The 22,542-nt window shown below is 41.7% G+C and overlaps 1 protein-coding gene across 1 annotated transcript in view; it reads left to right on the top strand.

Annotated features, from left to right (window-relative positions):
• Positions 1-1,279: 1,279 nt before the first annotated feature.
• Positions 1,280-22,542, top strand: part of SV2C (synaptic vesicle glycoprotein 2C) — a gene marked incomplete at both ends in the record, with an annotated part of 159,575 nt that continues 138,312 nt past the window's right edge. Inside the window, one exon of the mRNA XM_080804288.1 lies at positions 1,280-1,860. Within this exon, the coding sequence (XP_080660414.1) occupies positions 1,280-1,860 (581 nt within the window). The remainder of the gene's footprint in view (positions 1,861-22,542) is intronic.

Here is a 22,542-nt window from a genome sequence, read left to right as displayed (position 1 = left end):
TGTTTGTACAGCTACTTATCAAGTGTTTTATACCAGGTGCAAAAAGAAGGTAGAAGTGGCTATTACATAACTCATGGTTTGGAGTGCTGCCACAGAGTAGAGCTTGGGGAGTTAATGATGGAGGAGAAGGACTCTCTCGCCTTTATATCCTCTCTCTACAATGGTGGGCCACCAGAGGGGAGAGTTCAGTGGACAAGTGAAAGATCAGTTGCCATGTGTTCAGCCTGAATGTAAGCCAAGATCTAGGGTGCTCTCAGTGAGAAAGAAAACCAAATGGTGGGTCATGGGAGACCCATGACTCTGGTATCCAAAACAGCAGTTAACTGGAGTGGCTGTAGGACAAGGGGTGTGTGTGTGTCCAGAGACAAAGAAGGTAAGAGACAAAGCCTGAAGTACTGACAGGGTGGGGTTGTGAAGGGACATGGCATGTGGCTTACTTGTCCCTGCTGGCCTGGAGGTGGCCTCTGAAAGGATAGACCCCAACTAGACAAACCATATGTTCTAATCCAATGTTTATCAAAGGTATCTGAAATCACTTGATGAACTCTGCCCATTTCCCACTGATCTGATGGTTATACTAGGGGGAAATACTCAGTTGTGGTTTTGGGTGCCATATGAGTCTTTGTTATTTATTGGAAGGAGAGATAATGAAAGTAGAGGGGAAATGCATATGATTCAATAGCATCGTGTATAGGGCTGCTTGCCTGTGATTTTTCTTTTTCTCACTATTAGGAAATAAGGTCAGATAGGATTCTTCTCCTATTCTAGTTTTGCCTTTGCAGTGTGTATGTCTCTGAGCAATACTATTTTTCTCAATCAGAGTATATCTTTATAACACTTTCAAAATGTGTTAGATGTACTTTTAGAGGTACCAGATGTCCTGTTTTACTCTCTGGGGAATGTCTGTGTATTCTATCAAAGTTCTCAGGGGACAGAGTTCCTTAAACACCAAATAATAATAGCAATAACTACAGTAAAACCGATTAAGTATTCCAAGAGCTGATCACACCTGAGCAGAGAACTGTTGTCTGTTGCATGTGGACAGTAAGATCAAAGAAAGGAAAAGCTAATTCTGTGTCTTAGTCTGAGGGAACAGTGAAAAGAGACTAGGAAATAAATGGTTTAAAAAAAGATAAGAAAGGAATAATAATGATTTCATGTGGTTTTTCTTCTTTTGCAGTTCTGTTTTGACCCCAGTGTGGATGATGCAGTCAGAGCCGAACCACTGATCAGAATCTGAAAAACTCCCATTCTCTCGGTCGCCATCGGTTGAGATAAGATGGAAGACTCTTACAAGGATAGGACTTCACTGATGAAGGGTGCCAAGGACATTGCCCGGGAGGTGAAGAAACAAACAGTAAAGAAGGTGAATCAGGCAGTGGACCGGGCCCAGGATGAATACACACAGAGGTCCTATAGTCGGTTCCAAGATGAGGAGGATGATGACTATTACCCGCCCGGAGAGACTTACGATGGGCAGGCCAATGATGATGAAGGCTCCAGTGAAGCTACCGAGGGTCATGATGAAGATGATGAAATCTATGAAGGAGAGTATCAGGGCATCCCCAGTATGAACCAAGGGAAGGACAGCATTGTGTCCGTGGGGCAGCCCAAGGGGGATGTGCACAAGGACCGGCAGGAGCTGGAGTCAGAGAGGAAAGCTGATGAGGAGGAACTAGCCCAGCAGTATGAGCTGATAATCCAAGAGTGTGGTCATGGTCGTTTCCAGTGGGCCCTATTCTTTGTCCTGGGCATGGCCCTTATGGCAGACGGTGTGGAGGTGTTTGTTGTTGGCTTCGTGTTGCCCAGTGCTGAGACAGACTTGTGCATTCCAAATTCAGGATCCGGATGGCTAGGTGAGTGTACCATGTCAATGAGACAAATTCTGAACCTGGATAATTTATTGAGCACAGGTAACAGATAGAATAAATACTTTCCCTTTAGAGCAGTACATTTTTTCCCAACATTTTATTTTGAAAAATTTTAGACATACAGAAGAATTAAAAATATTGTACAAGGATGCCCATATATATCCACCACCCAGATCCTTGAGTTTACATTTAATACCATATTTTCTTTACCATCTGTCCATCCATCAATCCAACTCATATCTTTTTTTTTCCCCAAGAACAAGGTTTACTAAAATGTACTGGCATTCAATTTATACATATATAAAAACATATATATATGTAACCATAATGTCCCCAAGCTGAAAACCTACTAGGGAAAAAAAAAATTTTTTTTTAGTATAAATAAAATATTCAAGCCCCACCCCTTCTAACTAGTGCCTCCCTCAGTATTTCCAAGGATTGCCCAGTCTGTCCAACTCATATCTTTATGCACTTCAAAGTTAGAGCAATAGATTTTAACTTATCATATTACAAATGTTTTATTGGTTTCTCCTTTATTAACTTCCCGAGATATGCCCTGGGAAGTTAATAAAGCTATTGTGTGAAAACCTATTTGAGTAGTTTCCTGAATATAGAGATTAATTCTAGAAAACTCTGACAAATGTGATTTCACATTTCAAATTTTATGTGAAGTACTACAATTTAAATACTGTGGGGATCCTGCTAACTTTTTTTTTCTATAATCTATGTGTATGTTTGCTTGTTTATTTTTTCACTTAGTCTTAGTCATAGAATTTTCTCCAGATGACTTTTTCTTTTTCAAAGTTCATTTCCTAAACTGGAAAGACTTCCTCATATGATTTTAAAAATCTCTTTCAAATCATATTAATATCTAAATTATATGTATAAAAATATGACCTCTCTATAAAATATCTAGATAGCAGATTTGATTTTTGTTTTCAAGTTACCATGGGGCAGCTGGGTGGCCCAGTTGGTTAAGTGTCTGACACCTGATTTTGGCTTAGGTCACAATCTCATGTCAGGCTCTGTGGCGGGTGTGGTGTCTACTTGGGATTCTCTCTCTCCCTCACCCCTCCCTCTGCCCCTCCCTCTGCACATGCTTTGCACACACACTCTCTCTCTAAAATAAATAAGTAAATTAATTAATTGATTTAATTAAACAAAATTAAGCTACAAGGTTTACCTTGTTACAAGGCCTTAGTTAACGTTCCCACTTATTCCTTCGCTTGATCTCACCACCCTGATCATGACCTGAGCTGAAATCAAGAGTTGGACTCTTAACCAACTGAGCCACCCGGGTGCCCCAAAATGCCATTTTCTAACCTGCTCTGTGATGTTGTGAGAGAGAGAATCATGAATGAGAAAAGGATTTACATCTATTCCTTTAACAGCTGTTTCTTTGTATCACTTCCTTCTAACACCTATTTTTTTAGTCACTTAACTGAGTGAGATAGATCTGTGGAATCAGACTGTGAGAGAGAGGGGGTGTGAGGGAATGGGGCATATTTTGCATGTTTTTCCTAGTAGACTCATCTATGTGTTCAGCCATGAAAATGCAGAACATAATTCGGAGGAGGGTCCTTAGTCATTTGTCAAATTGATCCTTTCAGTGTATCCCTTGTGTATCTTGTGCACCGTATTTTGTCTTTGGTTTTTTCTTTGGTGGGCAGATAGATCTACTGTAAGCCTGGACATCAAAACCTTTTATCAAGATTTTGCAAAAGGAATACATCAACAGAACATTTTAGAAAGCTAGAGCCTTAGAAATACATGCATACACATATTTAATAATTGAAAGCTGAATTTTACCACAAACATCTTTTCACATTGTGATCCTAGCTTTTATATTGGAAACGTTCCAGGAAAATCTAAACTAAGCTTGGTGTGGGATGGAAGCACAGTATCACCCATGGTGCCCTGACCAGTCTATCCCAGAAACCTGCAAACCCCAATGATGTTACACACCCCCAGGTGGTACCCAGAAGTGCAGAGAATGCCGTGGAACAACCGCAGCACAGATATTTTCATCTTCTCATGAATGTTGGCTGCTTAAGTGAGTTAAAAATGTGTCCCTGGGAGTGTATGGTTTCACTCAATGTTGCGAGTCCTCAGCAGAAGCATTTTAATGGTTTTGTAACAGTGCCTCCCAGACTTGCATTTCAATTATTTTGCCATTGTAATTTCACTTATAATTGCATTCTAACAGAGTTTTTGGGGGGCAGGCATTGAAATTGTTTTGCCGTTTTCATTTCATCGAATAATAGCTTTGTAATATAATTATCACACTAAGTCACGGCAGTGGGATCAAAATACAAGAAAGATGCATGGCCCATGTTTGGTGGTGTTTGAGGTGTGTAGATTTGCAAAATAATTTCTCATTTGCTACTGAGCGTTCTGTCATTTCCTCGAGGTGAGGAACAAAAAATAGGAACCAATTTATGTCTCAGTTATTTGGGAGATCATTCATCTCTTGGTGTTTGCTAGAAGATTGACTTAAAGGGAGTTAAGAGCGTCTTGTGTGTGCATGTGTCTATGTATGTGGTCTGTGTGTATGTATAACATTGTTAATTAGAGTAAATATTTAATTATCTAACAAGTTGCTCTTTGAGGGGATAAGTGCAGTCACTTTAAGATAATCCATGCTTTATTACCAAAGTCTATTTATTGAGCAATTATGTGCACAGCACAGTGTCATATCACAGGGGATAATAGGACAAGTAATGATGAGGCTTCTATGTCAAAGAAGTTACAGTCTAGTACAGAGAACTCACAAATGCCTACAGGTTAGTGGTACAAAGAGGCGAGTATCAACAGCTGGGAGAGACGTGTAATAAGGAGACTTGAGGCTGAGAGGCCACAGGAGGGGTTAGGACCTCACCAACGTGGTGAGGAAAAGGCAAGGATTTCAAGGCTATTCCAGAGGTGGAGTCAGCAAGGATCGGTCCTTGATTAATTCGGACAGTGGAACAAGTGGACAGTTGATGAAAAGAAGGCGACTCATCTAAATAATGCAGAGTACAGGTCTTAACATGAGGAGGAAGGATGAGGAGTTGGTTTTAGACTTCTCTCTGTGAGATCCTTGGGGGTGTCCAAAGAGCTCGTGGGCTACTCTCCATTTGGGCTGAAGCATAGTTGGTTGGTGAGCCATCTCATTTAAGGTGACACTGCCAGTGACCTTCACCAGCGGGCTGGTGACATCCTGCAGAACGCCGTTTACAGGGCTGGTGGTGAGGAGGAGGACTGAGAAAGAGAAGCCAGAGGAAGAGGAGCAGCCAGGAGAGTGGGGAGGCCTGGAAGTTTCTGGGAAAAGAAAGACCTGTAACTCTTGAGTGCTGCAGTGTGGTACAGGGAAGGTTGCAACGGGTCTCTCAGTTCAGGCAGTGAAGTTCTCGGCTATGTACATGGCTCTTGAGACCCACAAAGTGAGCAAGGCTAGGTGAAGAACAGGTTCAACAGCTAAAGAACGGCACAAAATTTTAAACGTCTTATCTGGACGGTCAGTGACTTCAGCTGCCACTCTGACGTTACGATAGGTTCTGTGTTGGAGTAAGCAGTATTTATGCAGTGGCTATGTGTGTGGGGCATGGCCCAAGGCCCTGTAAGGGAGGTTAAGATGAGTAAGGATTGGTTCCTAATATGGATGGAGATCATGGTATTGCCCAGCGGTTGGTGCCTTAGGAATTTAGGTAGACCCTGTCATCTTAAAAGTGAGGGGAGGAGCTCTGGGCATGTGGGCAACTTGCCTGGTCCAGGGCTGCATACTGGGGAAGGCAGACTGTGGAACACACTTCCCAGCTCCTCATCCCATGTTTCTTTCCAGTTCTCTAATATTTTCCTTTGAAGTCCTCTTGATTGGGTTTACTCCTAGGAGAAGATGATATTCTGTTACTAGCAGAAATATACCACTTTGGTATCTCAAGGGATGATCTAAAATTCACTTTTTTTTTTAAAGATTTTATTTATTTATTTGACAGACAGAGATCACAAGCAGGCAGAGAGGCAGGCAGAGAGAGAGTGGGAAGCAGGCTCCCTGCTGAGCAGAGAGCCCGATGTGGGGCTCGATCCCAGGACCCTGGGATCATGACCCGAGCCGAAGGCAGATGCTTAACCAACTGAGCCACCCAGGTGCCCTAAAATTCACTTTTTTTTTTTTTTAAAGATTTTATTTATTTATTTGACAGAGAGAGAGAGATTACAAGTAGGCAGAGAGGCCGGCAGAGAGAGAGAGGGGGAAGCAGGCTCCCCGCTGAGCAGAGAGCCCGATGCGGGGCTCGATCCCAGGACCCTGGGATCATGACCCGAGCCGAAGGCAGATGCTTAACCAACTGAGCCACCCAGGTGCCCTAAAATTCACTTTTTTTTTTTTAAAGATTTTATTTATTTATTTGACAGACAGATCACAAGTAGACAGAGAGGCAGGCAGAGCGAGAAGGGAGGAAGCAGGCTCCCTGCTGAGCAGAAAGCCCGACGCGGGGCTCAATCCCAGGACCCCGGGATCATGACCTGAGCCGAAGGCAGATGCTTAACCCACTGAGCCACCCAGGCGCCCCTAAAATTCACTTTTTGTTTGTGAACTCCAACAGTGTAATCACCTGTTGGTGTTAGACCTTTCTCACCCTTTTCCAAAACCCTAATAGAGGTTATTGTCTGGTTTTGTTTTTTGTTTTCTGTCTTTTTGAATTTATAGACAGTACATAATGGTAACAGTCACAAATGAGAAATAAATTTTCTCTGAGAATTAACATGTGAAATCAGCCCATAGTACAAAGTCATCTTAAAGAGGCAGAATAGTAGAAGTTAAAATAGAGGGAATGTAAGCCCCATGGGACCAGGGGCTTTTGTCTGTGTTGTTAAGTACTATCTCCCCCCTATCCAGATCAGTTCCTGGTACATATTAGAATCTCAACAACTCTTTGAGATGACAGTCTGTGAGACCATTAACACATTGAGACCTCACTGAAGGTACTGATATATCCAAAGGAAGAATGTGTTGTTTCGAATGGGACTTCGTTAGTCGTGGAGGACCAACAGGAGGGAAAGTCATAGATGTACATGTTGGCAGTGCCCTTCTAAATGCTGTCAGGGTTGGGATACTCCGATCTAAAAATTTTAACCTATGTGTTTTGGGGACCACATGTATCCCTATTATAAGGAAGACCACATTAGCCTGGAGTCTGTGAAGGCATGACTCCTGTAGCAAAGACATTTCGTTCTAATTCCATGCTCCGTAGCACTTTAAGATTTGAAATCAGCTTTCTTTAGAGTTTTCCCACTAGGAATATGCTTGCCAAAGGATGCCAATCTTTTCGGCAATTTTGGTTTTTTTGGTTTAATTAACCAAATGTCTTTTGGTCTCTTCTGGCTTTTTTCCATCTATCTTGGTGAGGTTGACTACTGCGAGTCTGTTTCTGAAAATGGATCTGTTCAGGATGTGCTGATACGTCCAGTTTGGGAACATGTAGGACTGAGGTCCAGAGTAGGACAGGATAGAAGTAGCTGGCACCTAGGAGGCGTACTTGGGTGGTCCCCTGGGTTTCCTGGAGAAATATTCTAGAGTAATGCTAGTTTTCTTTTAGAACATGCACAACATTGGCTGTTCAGTTGGCATATTGGGCAGGAATGAAGGTAGACCATGAACATCAAAGCATTGAGAATATATTTGTACATATGAATGCAATTTTAATTGACCTTTTTTTCATTTTTGGAACTCTTGGAAGTCTAAAAAAAGATTTATAAACAATTCTAGAATAAATATAGATTTTTGTGAATTTAGGATATATTTTTGACTAGAAGTGGAGGGGTGATTTTCCTTTTAGTCAATACTTGGTTATTGACTATCTCAAGTCAGACTATTGGCATTTGTATATCTTCTCTTGATAACTATAATGTTCATTCAACAAAAATTTATTGAGTGCTTACTATGTGACAGGTGTGATTTTAGATTCTAGAAATACAATGGTAAAAAAAACAAAAACAAAAACAAAAAACAAATCTCTAATAGACCTGAAGTATATTTTTTAACCTTTCTTTCTATAGTTTCTAAACCTAGGTGGTGGAATTCCTTGGAACATACAGTGTTTCTCTCTCTCTCTCTCTTTCTTTTTCATTTTGTTTGCTACTTATAGAAAGGGTGATTTCCTTGAAGGCTGGGCTGGATGGAGATGACCTGAACTACCCCTAGTTTCTCTTTCTCCATCCCTCCATATGCTCCTTTATTCTTTTAGGTATTAACAAAGGAAGATACATTCTTTTGAGATTTCTAACTCCTTTATATTTAGTGACTATATTTAAAAAACAAAACAAGCTTCAAGTTTCTGAGATACATTTTGTTTTAGGCCCATTGACTACTGATTGCCACTAAACTGCAGACAGATTACAGAAGTTGGCTCACTGTTCATTGAATCAGTCCTTTCATTCAGTCTGTATCACCCATTCCCAGTGCTGTCAGGTAGACCAGTATATCCAAGCTAATAACAAGATGCAGTCTTAGCTTTAGTCCAAGCTTTGATCTTTTAGCATCTGGGTATACTCTATATGTTTTTCACAGTTTTACTGAAAAGTAATTGGCATACATCACTGTATAATTTTAAGGAGTACAGCATGATGGTTTGATTTACATATATTGTAAAACGATGACCACTAGGTTTAGCTAATGTCTACCTTCTTATAGATCCAATAGAAACAAAAGAGAGGGGGGAGAAGGAAAAAATTGTTTCCTCATTATGGGAACTCTTAGGAATAAGAACCCTCTTAGCAACTTTCCTAGGTAGTTGACTCTTGAATAACGTGGGGGTTAGAGGTGCCAAACCTTTGCACAGTCAAAACTCCCCTTGTAACTTTTCATCCCCCGCCCACCCCCCCCCCCCCCCACTTAACTATAATAGCCTCCTGTTGATGGGAAGCCTTACTGGTAACATAAATAGTCTATTAACACATACTTCGTATGTTACATGTATTATATACATATTCTTATAATAAAGTCAGCTAGAGACAAGAAAATCATAACAAAGAGAAAATACATTTACTATACTGTGCTGTATCTATCAAAACAAATCTGTGTATAACCCACATAGCTTGAATCCACATAGTTCAAACCTGTGTTGCTCAGGGGTCACCTGTAAATCATACACCAGTGTTAGCTAGAATCATCATTTAGTACATTACATCTAGTACTTACTTATCTTATAGTTGGAGGTTTGCATCATTTGCCTACCTTCCTCCATTTCTCCCTACTCCTTCCCGTCCCCCTTGGCCTCTGGTAACCACAGATCTGATCTCTTTTTCTGTGATTTTTTTTTTTTAGGTTTTTGGATATTTTGTTGTTGTTGTTATTGTTGTTTTACATTCCACATATAAGTGAGATAATACAGTGTTTTTCTTTCTTCATTTGGCTTGTTTCACTTAGCATAATACCTTCAAGGTCCCAATATGTTGTTGCAAATGGTTGGATTTCCTTTTTGTTTGTTTGTTTTTTTTAATGTCTGAATAATATTCCAGTATGGTGCGTGCTTGTGTGTGCGTGTGTGTGTGTGTACATGCCATGCACCGTAACTTCTTTTTTTTTTTTAAGATTTTATTTATTTATTTGACAGAGATCACAAGTAGGCAGAGAGGCAGGCAGAGAGAGAGGGGGAAACAGGCTCCCCCTGAGCAGAGAGCCGATGCAAGTCTTGATCCCAGGACCCTGGGATCATGACCCGAGCTGAAGGCAGAGGCTTTAACCCACTGAGCCACCCAGGCACCCTTGCGCCATAACTTCTTTATCCATGCGCCCATCAACAGAAGGTTGTTTCCATGTCTTGTCCATTGCAAATAATGCTGCTATGAACATAGGAGTGCAGGTATCTTTTTAATTAGAATTTTTGTTTCCTTTGGATATATTCCCAGAAGTGGAATTGCTGGATCATAGGGTAGTTCTATTTTTAATTTTAAGAGAATCCTCCATACTATTTCTGTACCCATTTACAGTACCACCAACAGTGCACAAAGTTTCCCTTTTCTCTCTGTGCATGCTAGCACTTTTTATCTCTAATTCTATTGGTGTCGGCCATTCTGACAGGGGTGAGGTAATATTGTGACTTTAATTTGCATTTCTATAATGATCACTGATGTTGAGTATCTTTTCATATGCTTGTTGGCTTTTCTTATCTCTTTTTTGGAGAAATGTCTTTTCAGGTCCTTTGCTCATTTTTAAATTGGGTTATTTGGTTTTTGCTGTTCAGTTGTAGGAATTCTTAAATATTTTGAATATTAACCCCTTATCAGATATATGATTTACTGATATTGTTTTCCTGGTCCATAGGTGTTCTTTGTACTTTGTTGATGGCTCGTTTGGTCTGCAAAAGCTTTGTACTTTGATTTAGTCACACTTGTTTATTTCTTATTTTGTTGCTTGTCATATCAAAAAAACCATGTCATATCCAAAAATCATTATCAAGACTCATGTCAAAGAGCCTTATTCATATATTTTCTTCTAGAGTTTCATGGTTTCAGGTCTTACTTTTAAATCTTTAATCCATTTTGAGTTAATTTTTGTGAGTGCTGTAAGTTATGGGACCAGTTTTATTCTTTTACCTATAAATATCCAATTATCCCAGCACTGTTTATTGAAGAGACTGTCTTTTCTCCATTGAGTATTCTTTGCTCCCTTGTCAAATATTAGTTAACCATATGTGCTTGAGTTTATTTTGATTCTGCCCCACTGGTCTATTTGTTTTTATGTCAGTACTACACTGTTTCAATGACTATAACTGTGTAGTATAGCTTGAAATCAGGGATAGTGATGCTTCCCTCTTTGTTCTCCTTTCTCATGATTTCTTTGGCTATTCAGGGTCTTTTGTGGTTTCATATAAATTTCAGAAGTGTTTTTTCTATTTCTGTAAATGTGTTCTAAGTTTTAAAAGGAAAGGCTTTGTATCCTAAAGTGTAGGCTGCAGATTTCAGGATCAGCAGCTGTGTACCCTGCCTAATCCCTTTGTCATTGACATCTGCCTTGGCGTCTTGAAGGGAGGTTTGACATCCATGGTGTGTGTGTGTGCGTGTGTGTGTGTGTGTGTGTGCGCGCGCGCACACACCCTCTGTATCTGTTTAGCCTCTAAGCTGTCACAGTGATTCTAATTGGAATTAAAAAGTTACTGGCTTCTAGAGAACATCCTGTCCACCAACACTAGCAAAATCTTATTTGGATTCATTATTGCCAAATTGGAAAAGAAGACTCAATAATTTGTTGCCATTATATTCCTGGGTCTTATTTCCTCTGGTCATTCATATTCTTCTGAGAGAAGTGAAGTTTCTAATGTCCTAGTGGAGTTGGCCAAGTAGCCTGAAAAGATTCCTCCATCCCGAGAGTCTGTGATCCACTTTCACAGGATAGGATTGAACAGAAGCTCCATGCCATGTTCCTGAAACTCGCCAATAAGCAGCATTCTGGGATGGTGAGAGTGTGATAGTAAATGCCTTTCTGTCACCTGGAGACTCATTGGAGCTTTTCCCACAATACGGCTTTGAACCTGAAAACTGATCCTTGCATCCTGACGTCCTAGAACACTCCTGAATGAGGATTCTGATTCCATTGGTGGTCCTGGCCTTACGTATCCTGATTCAGCGTGGAACTCTCCCTGAAGTCGCTATAGAACTTGTTGATCTGTTGTCAGTTTAGAGAATTTGTTAATTGCAGGTTGGTTTAAATGGGGCAATCTGAAATGTTAATCACTTAATAACTACAAATAATTAGGCTTGTAGGTTTGAATTCCAAACATGAAAATGCAATCATCCCCTTTCATGGGAAATCTAACCTTTCAATATTCTTACATAGCAAGAGCTTTTTTTTTTTTTTAATTTTTTTTAAAAATTTATTTATTTGTTAGAGAGGGAGCGAGCAAGCACAGGCAGACAGAGTGGTAGGCAGAGGCAGAGGGAGAGGGAGAAGCAGGCTCCCCACCGAGCAAGGAGCCCGACTCGGGACTCGGTCCCAGGACGCCGGGATCATGACCCGAGCTGAAGGCAGCCGCCCAACCAACTGAGCCACCCAGGAGTCCTATAGCAAGAGCTTTTATAGGACCTAAGCTTCCTGCAGAATGCTTTGGAGAGTAGGAAATGGTTTGATTACATTCATTTTGAAGAGTTAATCTGATAAATTACTGAAGTAAGTATTCCCAGCCCACATCTTTGCAAACTGACATACTTACCTTAAACTTAGAAAATTCTTATTGGCCTTTTCAAGATTGTGAGAGAAAAAACAAAAGAGGTCTTTGGGTATAGTTCTTACCTTTCATTTCAAAATCGAGATCTCTTGTCAGATATAGAATGATGAAGACACAATGAATTTTTCCAGTTTTTTATGTAAGTAATTTGCTTAAAAACAATATAATGATCTTTAAATTATTTTCACACCTCTCTGTTATCTAAATGCCAAAGATGATAAATTTTGTCATGTGTACTTTACTACATTAACAAATGCAATCTTAAATGAGCAAATATGTCCACATGTTGGAATATCATTTATTTTTGCCATCAAGTTTATTTTTTCACTCTCAAGATAAAGCTTGGAAACAGAGAAGCTGACAGCTGAGAAATGCCTAACGTCCTAGTACAAGTACTTTCCATAGCCAACTTATACTGTGGGGCTGCTTTTTACAGCTGTGCAAGTTGTAACCTGCCCAAAGGCACCTGGCCAGTGCTGGAATCCAGCCTTCCTTCTACTCACCAAGCCATTCACCCTGGCTTGTGACTGATTCCATCCGCCTATAAGAAAAGGTGACTTTTGCTAATTCTTCTACTCTAAGGAGATTCTTTTTTGTCATTTATCCACCTAGATGAGGACCTTTTCCCAATTAACATAGAGGAGCCTTCTGTGCCAAGAGGCTCCATTATTTGGGGCTCTACATCAGATAGTGGGGAGCCTGAGGGGATTCAAAAGGAGGAGGAAGATAAGAAACCAACGTCTCACCCTTCCAAGAACTTATGGCAGGTTCAGATTATTCAGAAGAAGAAAAAGATCAAAGGAAAAGCATAACTGAGGTGCAAATATAATTCAGTAAACATTCACCCAAGCAGTTATAGTTGTTGGGTGCTAAGCATAGTCAAATCAGTATGGGCTTTATCTTAGAGCATCATGTGCCTAGTCTCATTGACTTAAAATACTTTGGAAATGTTGAAAATGGGGAACTTTATGTTTGTAAAGGCACTACATTTGAATGACTCAGAACTACAGAAGTGGAGAAAGTAGATCTGGAAGGGACGCCATCATCAGAGGGCTTCAATCCCTCTCCCAACCAGCGGCATGCATGTATTTGTTGCCCAGAAATTGCTGAGTTTTGTTTTGGAAAAAAAAATAGAGAGCACAGGCCTCCTTTTCTCGTCCTCTGGAGGCACGCTGATGCCCCAGAGACTCTGGGTGGTGATGAGAGAAACCCTGAGTCTCAGAGTCTAGGACAGTACAGAGTGGAATTTTCAGATTTGCCCTGATCCTAGTCATAGCTGGGGTTTCCTGCTAACACTCCCTATGTTTCTGGCATCTCAAGAGCAAGAAGGGTAGCCAGAGCTAAAGTTAGCAGAAATGGCATATGAAAGAAGGGCTGCCCCTCAGCCTGGGATGGAAGGTCCCTGGACAGAGGCCAGGATGGGGTGCCCTTCGGTGGTAGGGGATCAAGCATGTTACAGGCTTCATACTCTGTCCACTTTATCTGCCTGTCTCACCATCTTTTGTTCACACTGCCTCTTTTAGTAACTTTGCGCCATTGTCCTTAATAAATGACATCAATATAATTACCATTAAAAGAGAGAGAGAGAGAGAGAGAAGGCCCTGCTTTAGGACAACGGACTCTGCTAGCTATGCCTCTGATGAGGGAGTTTTCAGTCAAACAGAAGACCTCCTAACCTGCACTGAGGCCAGGCTGGGGCTTGGTGGAGTGGCCCACATGCATCTGTACCATCAGGTTAACCAAGGAACATCAGAGAAAGCTGGGGTGGGAGGTGAAGACGAGTGTGTTCTTTCCTGATGCCCAGGGGAGAGCTCAAGGAGAACAGGATGGAGCCACGCCACCTGGCACTTCTGAAGGGCAAATTGCCTTGGAGTTGCTAAGATGAACATTGCATCCACACAGCACCCTTGGTTTGTGCTTGGGAGAGCTCCTTTGATGGGTATAGCGTATGATCAGGCTCTGAGAGGGGAAGTGAAAGGGGATACTCCACATTCAGTATGGCCCTTTGTGAAGTCAGGAAGAGAAGATGAGAAAGTTGGGCGTTGCGTTACCTAAGACGGGATGTTAATAAGATGCTTTCAAGTAAGTGCTGAAGCACAGCATTCTTCTAGGACACTAAGATTTCTGTGGTTCTGCAGAGCTGCAAGCCTTTGGGGAATAGTTTGTAGCATTTGAATTACCAACGATCAAGACACAAAATAAATTACATTCATGATGTCTTTGGTTATTTAAGTTTAGGCATTTATAGCATTCAAATAGAAGAGAAAAAGTTGTTTTAAGTAAAATCATTATCAAGAATAGCTCAGTCTTTGGGAGGGATTTGCATGAACCAAAGTGAGAATGAAGTATGTAGCCCCTTTTCTGCATAGAGGCTGAGGGTGTGTAGCATAGAGATCTGCAGTTAACCTATTTAATATGCACATAATGTGCCTACAGCAAGAAGAGAATGGATGGTGAGAGGCCAGGTTTGAGGCTACCGGGTAAGGTTTTAGGACGGGGTCTCTTTACCCTTCCCAGTGACTAAGTGAAACCAAATCTACCCACAGGTGGTACCATGGTCAGGAGGGGGAGAGCAGGAGCTGGGGCATATTTGGGAGAAGTTTGGGGGGAGTGTGTTTTTACCTCCAGAGTCAAGAATCCAGTTTATCTCTGTGACCTTAGGCCAGGACTTTCCTCCCCCCACTCTGAGACCATATACTTTACTTCTGTAGGCTCATTCATGGCAGTGTGGCAAAGATATTTCTAACACACACACACACACACACACACACACACACACACACACACCCCTTTTCCTAGGGATTCAGGTAGAACAGGAAAGCGCAATGTGTTCCAACAATGTGAAAAACAAGGCTACTATCCCTCAGGGACAATGCTTCCTGACAACAATGAGCTAAAGTGTAAGGAAGATGCCACCTTGAGGTGGAGTCAGCATCTCCATCTTGTCAAGTTAAGGTAGGAAATGGATGGATGGGAGGAAGCCATGTGGTGGTTAGCAGTGTTCAAAGTTGGAAGGAAGGATAACATTAAATAATCAGAAACCAAATGTAAAATCAAACAAGAGAAAACAAATAGAAAGTAAACCATAAAAGAAATGCTTAGAAGAAAAAAGATACAGCTTTGATACAGGTTGCAACATGAAAAAATTTTGAAAACCTTATGCCTGAGGGAAATAAGCCAGATACAGAAGGACAAAAAGGATTGTATGACTGCAGTTATAGGAATTATCTAGAATAGGCAAATACACACAGACAGAAAGTAGATTAGAATTACCTGGGGCTGGAAGGGAGAGGGAATGAGGAGTTACTAGTCAAAAGTTAGAGTTTCTACTTGGAGTGATGAAAAACTTTGGGGAAAAATGGTGATGATGGTTGCACAGCAGTGTGAATGTACTTAATGCTGCTGAATTGTACAGTTAAAAATGGTTAAAATGGCAAATTTTGTGTTGTGTAAATTTAACACAATTCAAATGAAAAGGGAAAAAAAAAAACCAATTTGAAGGAAGTTGTTTTGGAGGTGGTTGGGTGCTCGTAGCCATCTTCAGAGATGGCCGGAGTTCACCTGTCTCCTGTGTTTGAGGCGCTGCTGGGCCTAGCGGTGAGTCCTGGACAGACACAAATGGCTTCCCAGAGCAACTTCTCCAGCCGTTTCCTACATTTTCACAGGAATCTGGGTACTGACGGGGCTCGAGTTCTTAGTAGCCTGCTCCTACTGGTAGTTTTCTTCCTGACAAATTCCAGGCTAATTCTGGGCGTGGAGTTTGCCATAGTGGCTTCTTACATAAGAATATTCTAGGAGCGCCTGGGTGGTTCATTTGGTTGGGCAACTGCCTTTGGCTCAGGTCATGGTCCTGGAGTCCCGGGATTGAGTCCCACATCAGGATCCCTGCTCAGCAGGGAGTCTGCTTCTCTCCCTAACCCTCTCTCCTCTCATGCTCTCCCTCTCTTTCATTCTGTCAAATAAATAAATAAATAAAATCTTAAAAAAAAAATATTCTAGACTGCTGAATTCTCCTTGAGTATCTTGGGGAATATTTGAGAGTGCAGGGAGGGATTTGGATATAGATGAATTATGCTACTTAAAAATCATAAGGGAACAAGTAATATAACCTAGAATATTCTGTAGGCAATTTTTCAGTAAGCTTGGAGTTAAGATAATCATTAGATTAAAATGTGCAACTACACTATGTAACTTGTTTGAGAAGTGAGGGAATTTTTTTAGGTAAATGAAGTTTACCTCCTCAAAAACCAAAGCTCTTCTTGTTTAAGCCCATTTCTTGAATGAAAATCAGAAGTATTTTATATTATTTCTAAATTTATCTTCTATCATTTAAATGTGTCCTCATGGTTCAGGGTATTGATTTTTATTCTTTATGTAATACTTTGGTTTTTCTTCACCCCTTTCTACCATCCTGTCTCTGCTGCCACTTTAACTGTCTCTAACTCATCCCCTGATGTATCTGTGCTGTGGGTTAGGAAACTAGATAACCAAGGTTGTTAAGAGTTATCAGTTAAACAAGAGTAAATAGATTATGAGAAGGAACTGAGAGTTATTGGGTAATTGCTTGACTTTATAAGTGAGGCTTTGTACCAGATAAACAGGATGTCCAGAAGCCAAGCTCAGATTCTGTGGAGTAGGCATTGGAAGGACATGGAAAGTTTGACTTTTGCTGTGTTACTATGTATCTCTTTTCCCCCAGTTGCAAATAGCTCTTTGTAAATCAGGCTATGGCTTGGCCATGCACCAGTTACTTTGGTGAAAAGTCAAGTAGCTGGCTTAAATTATTTTTATGAATCAGGACGGGGTTTAAATAAATGCTTTAAGTATTTAGAATTAATGCAAAATAAACTTAAAGTTTTGAAATTTTACCTTCCTTATTCTTGGTGATGTGGCCCTTCCATTATCACCCCTCCATTGTCTGTGTTCCCACCCTAAAGGGTCTTTGGGATGGAGACTCTTGTCACAGCAACCTATTTGCCATTGTTCTTCAGATCATTCTTGGGGGAGTGGGGTGGAGGATTTGGGTCACAACACATCCTTGATCAAATGTTTGCTGTTTGGTATATAGATTGCCTTATTCCAAGCTCTCCATAACCTGGGCCTGATCTGTTTTTCCCATCTTTTCTGCTGCTCACTCTTCTCTCCCCGATACTCCAAAATCAGGATACAGAATTGCCAGATAAAATACAGGGTGCCCAGGTGAATTTGAATTTGGAATAAATAACAAGCAAATAATATTTTTATAAAGGTATGTCTCGTGCAACATTTGGGATACACTTAAAATATTATTTGTTTATCTGAAATTCAAGTTTAACTGGGCATCATGTGTTTTTATTTGCTAAATCTGGCCACCTTACTGGTAGTGGTGATAACAGCAGGAGGCAGAAGGACTAGAGTTTATTCTTTGCCCTCTTTGTGTCAGGCATCCCATCAGTCATTAAATTCACTATCTCATTTAATCACAATCACATCCGGTCTCAGACTTTGTGAGTCAGTCCTAGGGGATGTGTGTATGTTTTATAAGCATCCCAAATGATTCTCATTCAAAGGAAAGTTTCAGAAACACTGTGATCTAGACCACTGCTTCTCAGACACAATGTACAGACATCACCCAAGGATCCAGGTTTTGATATAGCAGACCTGGGGTGGCCTCAGGTTCCTCACGCTAAGATGAGCTGGGATCACAGGTGAGGCTGAAGGTGGTGATTATGAACCCCACTGTGAGTAGTGCAGTCTTGGGCCCCCAGCCAAGCAGCAGCGCCATCCCCATCATTTGTGATAGTGAAGGTATATGTGATACTATGATTTTAAACAATGGGGTGTGTGTTAATGTAAGTAGGAGTATTTCCCTCATTCACCAGCAACATTCATTACAGCAACATTCATTACAAAGGAACCTAATGTACTATTTTTGAGGAAAGGTTTTCTGTCCAAACAGTAAATTTCTCTCTTAACGACAGTTGAGAGATGCCCATTTGTTTTTTCCTCCACCGAAATGGCTATTAACTTCTTTACCCCAGTCTTTCTCCTACACAGTGAGGGAGGGAGGGGTGACATCACAGTTCTTAGCTGCATTTACAGCGACGCATCACAGAATGGTCCCCGGATGTGCAGGGCAGTGTGATTCTGCTTTGTGGAAATAGTTTCTCAGTACCAGAGCTGTGGTGATAAAATTATAATGTGAATCCTTCAGGTTTTTCCCAGCTCCTGTGTAACATGAAATTAAATGACTTTTCTGAGTGGGGCTTATTGTCTATGCAGAATCTAGTGAAATCAGAAATATGAAAAGAATTGCCGTGTCAAAAAAATTGATTGGAAACTGGTAAGGGTTAACCAGACTGTTTCCAGGGACAAAGGAAAGCCCCACAGTGGGTCTCAACCCAGCTTTTAACACACACACCCAGACAGAGGCCAATTATATGTGTGACAAGTGGTTGGCTTCTCAGGGCTTTCTGTCTGATCGTGTGGTTAGCTACTCATTTTTCTCATTAATGGGCCAGAGATGCCTTTGTGGAATGTAACCTTTCAAAATTTAGCAGTTCGTACACAGAAAGACACCAGCAGGGGTCCTCCACCTGTTCATTCCTCAAATTCTTACTGACTTGGTGCAAGACATTTGCACTCTGTTTTGTGGCAGATACAGAGATCAGCCAGACCAAAGCTTGGGCACAAGGCACTTCCCATCAAAATGGTCTGGGGACCAGAGGATGGAGAGAGATATTCTGTTTCAGGGAGGCGTGGTTTTAAAAAAAGGTTTCAGGAGACCATCGTATTTGACCAGGCTTTCCATTGCAGACACAATGTGGACTTGCAAAGCCAAGGGTGGACAAACGGGGTTTCTAGGAGAGGGAATAGACTGAGCAAAGGCAGGAAGGCAGGAAAACCATGGATCAGGTGTTGTGAGTAGATTGTGGTTCCATCTTGTTGAAGTGGAGCATACACAGAAGGGAGCGCTTGGAAGGGTGGGTGGGGACCTACCTGTTCATGGAGACTAGATGAATTTATTCAGGTGTGGGTAGGGAGCGCTTGAGATATTAGCAGAGAAGTGATGCGGTGAGACCACTCCTTTGGGAGACTGCTGTGTTTAGAATGGGTCAGAGATGAGCCCGTGGGATTAGCTAAGACTCATTTGCATTGAGTGGTCCTGACAGTAGGTGTGGAGAGCCTGATGGTGGGTGATGCACAGAGGCGTTGGAGGAGAGGGGATTTCCCAGTGAATATCTGGACCCTCACAGCCCACTAGCTATGCGAGCAAGGGAGAGGAGCATTCCAGAAGGCACTGAAGTTTCATGCCCTGGTGTTGTGTTGGGCAGGAATGCATAAAACATAACCTACAGTTCTGGCATTGGTGGGGAGGTACGGGGACCCTGTGTGTAGGAAGATGAATTTAGTTATCATAGGTGCAAGAATTGAATGTCTTAGTCACAGACTGCCCTTAGCCCAGTGATCACTGGTGCCCAGTGATTTTTTGTTGAGTTTGAGGTGCCAACCAGACTCAGGAGAAACGATCCAGGAGGGCATTTAGAAGTGAGTCCTGATACTTGGCAGGGAAAATAACCCTAGAGATGGGTGTTGGAGACATCTTTAAATAGAGATGCAGAGCCCACAGAAGAGAGAGAGCCTGAGGAGGAGAGGGGGGCTAGTGACAGATCTTCAGGGAATGCTTAGGGGTGACCAGAGAAAAGTCATGAATAAATGGTAGGAAAAGTCTCAGCTGCCTGGAGGCCAAGACCCGCCAGGATTTCAGGGGGAGGAGGTGGGTGTAACCAAGAGTGCTTTGGGGCAAGGGGCGGGGGGCCGGCAGAGAAAATGACATTGGCTGTGGCAGTAAAAAAGCTCTTCCAGAGGGTGGAAAGGACAGATGTCAGCTTAATCACTAAACTGAGTTTTAATGTCTATTTTTAAAGGGAAGGAAAACAAATCAGCATTTAAAAATTGATTCTAAGGTACTGTGGTATATTTGTTTTGGATAATGCTTCTAGTAACATAATTATACCATAGATTGGAGCAGCTGAAAAAATATTAATCCTCTTCTGCAAAGGAAAATTGCACATTGGTAGCCATTATCTAGTGTTCCTATGTCTTTAGGTGCCAGTAATCACATCCAGAATATATAGAGGAGAGAAATTGGAAGACCAGGAGAGAAGTGCGTTAGCCGCTGCTATTTCATTTTATTTATTTTTCCAAATTGAAAACTGTATCAGTTACCGGTACCTCTGGATTTAACAATGAAATAAACTTTGTCGAAATGTTCACATTTAAGCCGTCAAATAAGAACGATAAATGTAGAGAACTGCCCAGGGGAAAGGCAGCTCCCAGTTGACCACTCCCTTGTGGGGGTGACCCTCCGACTCAGTGAGAGGGTCTTTCACGACTACACAGTACAGCTTTGCCCCCTGGGTTTCTGCTGGATCAGTAAAGAAGCCTCCTGTCCCCTGCCTCTCCCTATCCTGAGCATACTACATTTTTAGTGTGATGGTGGCTCTCACAGACTCCTACTGTACATCACATAATGTGTATGATCCCTGATCATATTTTCTCAGTCACGGTGTGGCACGTTGTTCCCACAGAGATGCAGTTTCCCTCCTCTGGGAGAAATAAATTCTTATAGCTATGACACAGAAATGCATCCCAGATGGCCCGTTGTGAAGCCAGGAGAGGCGAGGAAAGCCAGGGGATGGCCAACTTCTTCCCAGTATGGGGCAGGTGCTTCCTCTGACACCCCCCACCCCCACCCCCTGCAGCCTCCTGGAGCTGTTCCTGTTTGGGAGAGACCCCAGTACTTCCCCCAGCTTGGATCCTGAAAGGAGTTCCTGGGAACAGCCTCTTCCCTAAGCTTCCTCATATCACATGAGTTCAGTCTGGAGACCAAGCCTAATGAAATGTTAACCACTTCCTCTTCCTTGAAATTGCATCTGCCTTTGGCTCCTTCTGGAGTCTCTCATTTTTCCCAGTACTCATTCTGCATTCTTCTCTGTGCTCCCTGGAGGGTCTTCCCAAGACTCAGCCCTTGGAGCTTTGTTTTCTGTGTATGTGTTGTGATTCGAATTGCTTTTCTTTATGCAATCATCCAGCAAGCACTTCCTTGGTGTGTTCCCTGCCCAGGTCCCAGACTGGATCCTGGGGTTGTAAAGACATGGTCCTTGCTCTCAGGTGCTTACAGGCCAGAGAGGGAGACAGACACGTGGCAGATGAGGGCACCTATGTATTATAGATGCCATAACAGGGAGATTAAAAAGAAGGAATGGCTAGTGCTTTGAGAGGGCAGGGCTGGAAGGATTTAATAGAGGCAACATCAGGCATTTTCTGATGATTTCCAGGCCTATACCTTCAAATATCTAGTTATATATTCCCATTAGGGTAGACGGGAAAGAAGCAGAGAAGCACAGGATGGACCAAGGCCATTGTGTGACTTCGGGCAAGTTTCTCTAAGTTTCAGTAAACTAATCTGGAAAAAGAAAATAAATAGCATCTTTATCTCATAGACTTTTTAAAAACTGCGATCATCACTTTTCCAGAGCCTCTCATCCTCTGTTTCTGATAGCCTACAGCCAGTTGTGATTAAAACGTCACCTTAGGGAGCAGCTGGGAGGATTTGAGACAAAGTATAAAAGCCCTTAGTACTAGAGGGGGATCCTGGGTGGCTCAGTCGGTTAACTGTCCAACTCTTGGTTTCAGCTCAGGTCACGATCTCAGGGCCGTGGGCTCTGAGCTCAGCGAGAGTCTGGTGGAGATTCTCTCCCTCTTCCTCTTCCTCCCCGCATTCCCCCCACCCCCACCCCGTTTGCACTCTCTCTCTCTCAAATCTTTTTTTTTTTTTTTTAAAGTCCCTAGTACTAGAATAGTAGTAATAAATGCATCCCCTGTCATCATCAACCTCTGCCTTAACACATTTTTAAGTGTGTGGTACAATATTAAGTGCGTGTACTGTGCCTTACTATAGATATCTAGGGTTTGCTCGCCTTGTGTAAGTGAAACTGTGTACCCTTTGATTAATGCCTCTCTTTTCCCCTCTCCACAGCTGCTGGTAGCCACTGTCCTACTCTCTGATTCTCACTTTCTATTCTCTATTTTAGGTTCCTGAAATAGTGGGATCAGATAGTATTTGATTTTTTTGTGTGTCTGACTTATTTTACTTAATACAATGTCTTTCAAGTTCATGTTGTGGCAAATGGCATGATTGTATTTTTTTTTTTAAGGCTGAATAAAATTTCATTTTATGTACATATACCACATTTTAAAAATCCATTCATCTGTCATGGACATTTAGATTACTCCATGGCTTTACCTTCGTAAATAATGCTGCAGTGAACATGGGAATGCAGTGTCTCTTAGAAATACTGTTTTCAGTTCTTTGGAGTATGTACCAAGAAGTAGGATTCCAGATCATATGTATTTTTTTTGTTTGTTTTTTTTTTTTTTTTTTTTTTTAGAATCTTCCATTATGTTTACCATAATGGTTGTACCAA

The sequence above is a fragment of the Martes martes genome, assembly GCF_963455335.1.
Source record: "Martes martes genome assembly, chromosome: 5".
In the NCBI taxonomy this organism is placed as follows: Eukaryota; Metazoa; Chordata; class Mammalia; order Carnivora; family Mustelidae; genus Martes; species Martes martes.
Note: the sequence above shows the minus strand (reverse complement) of the source record. Positions and strands in the feature narration are given on the sequence as shown.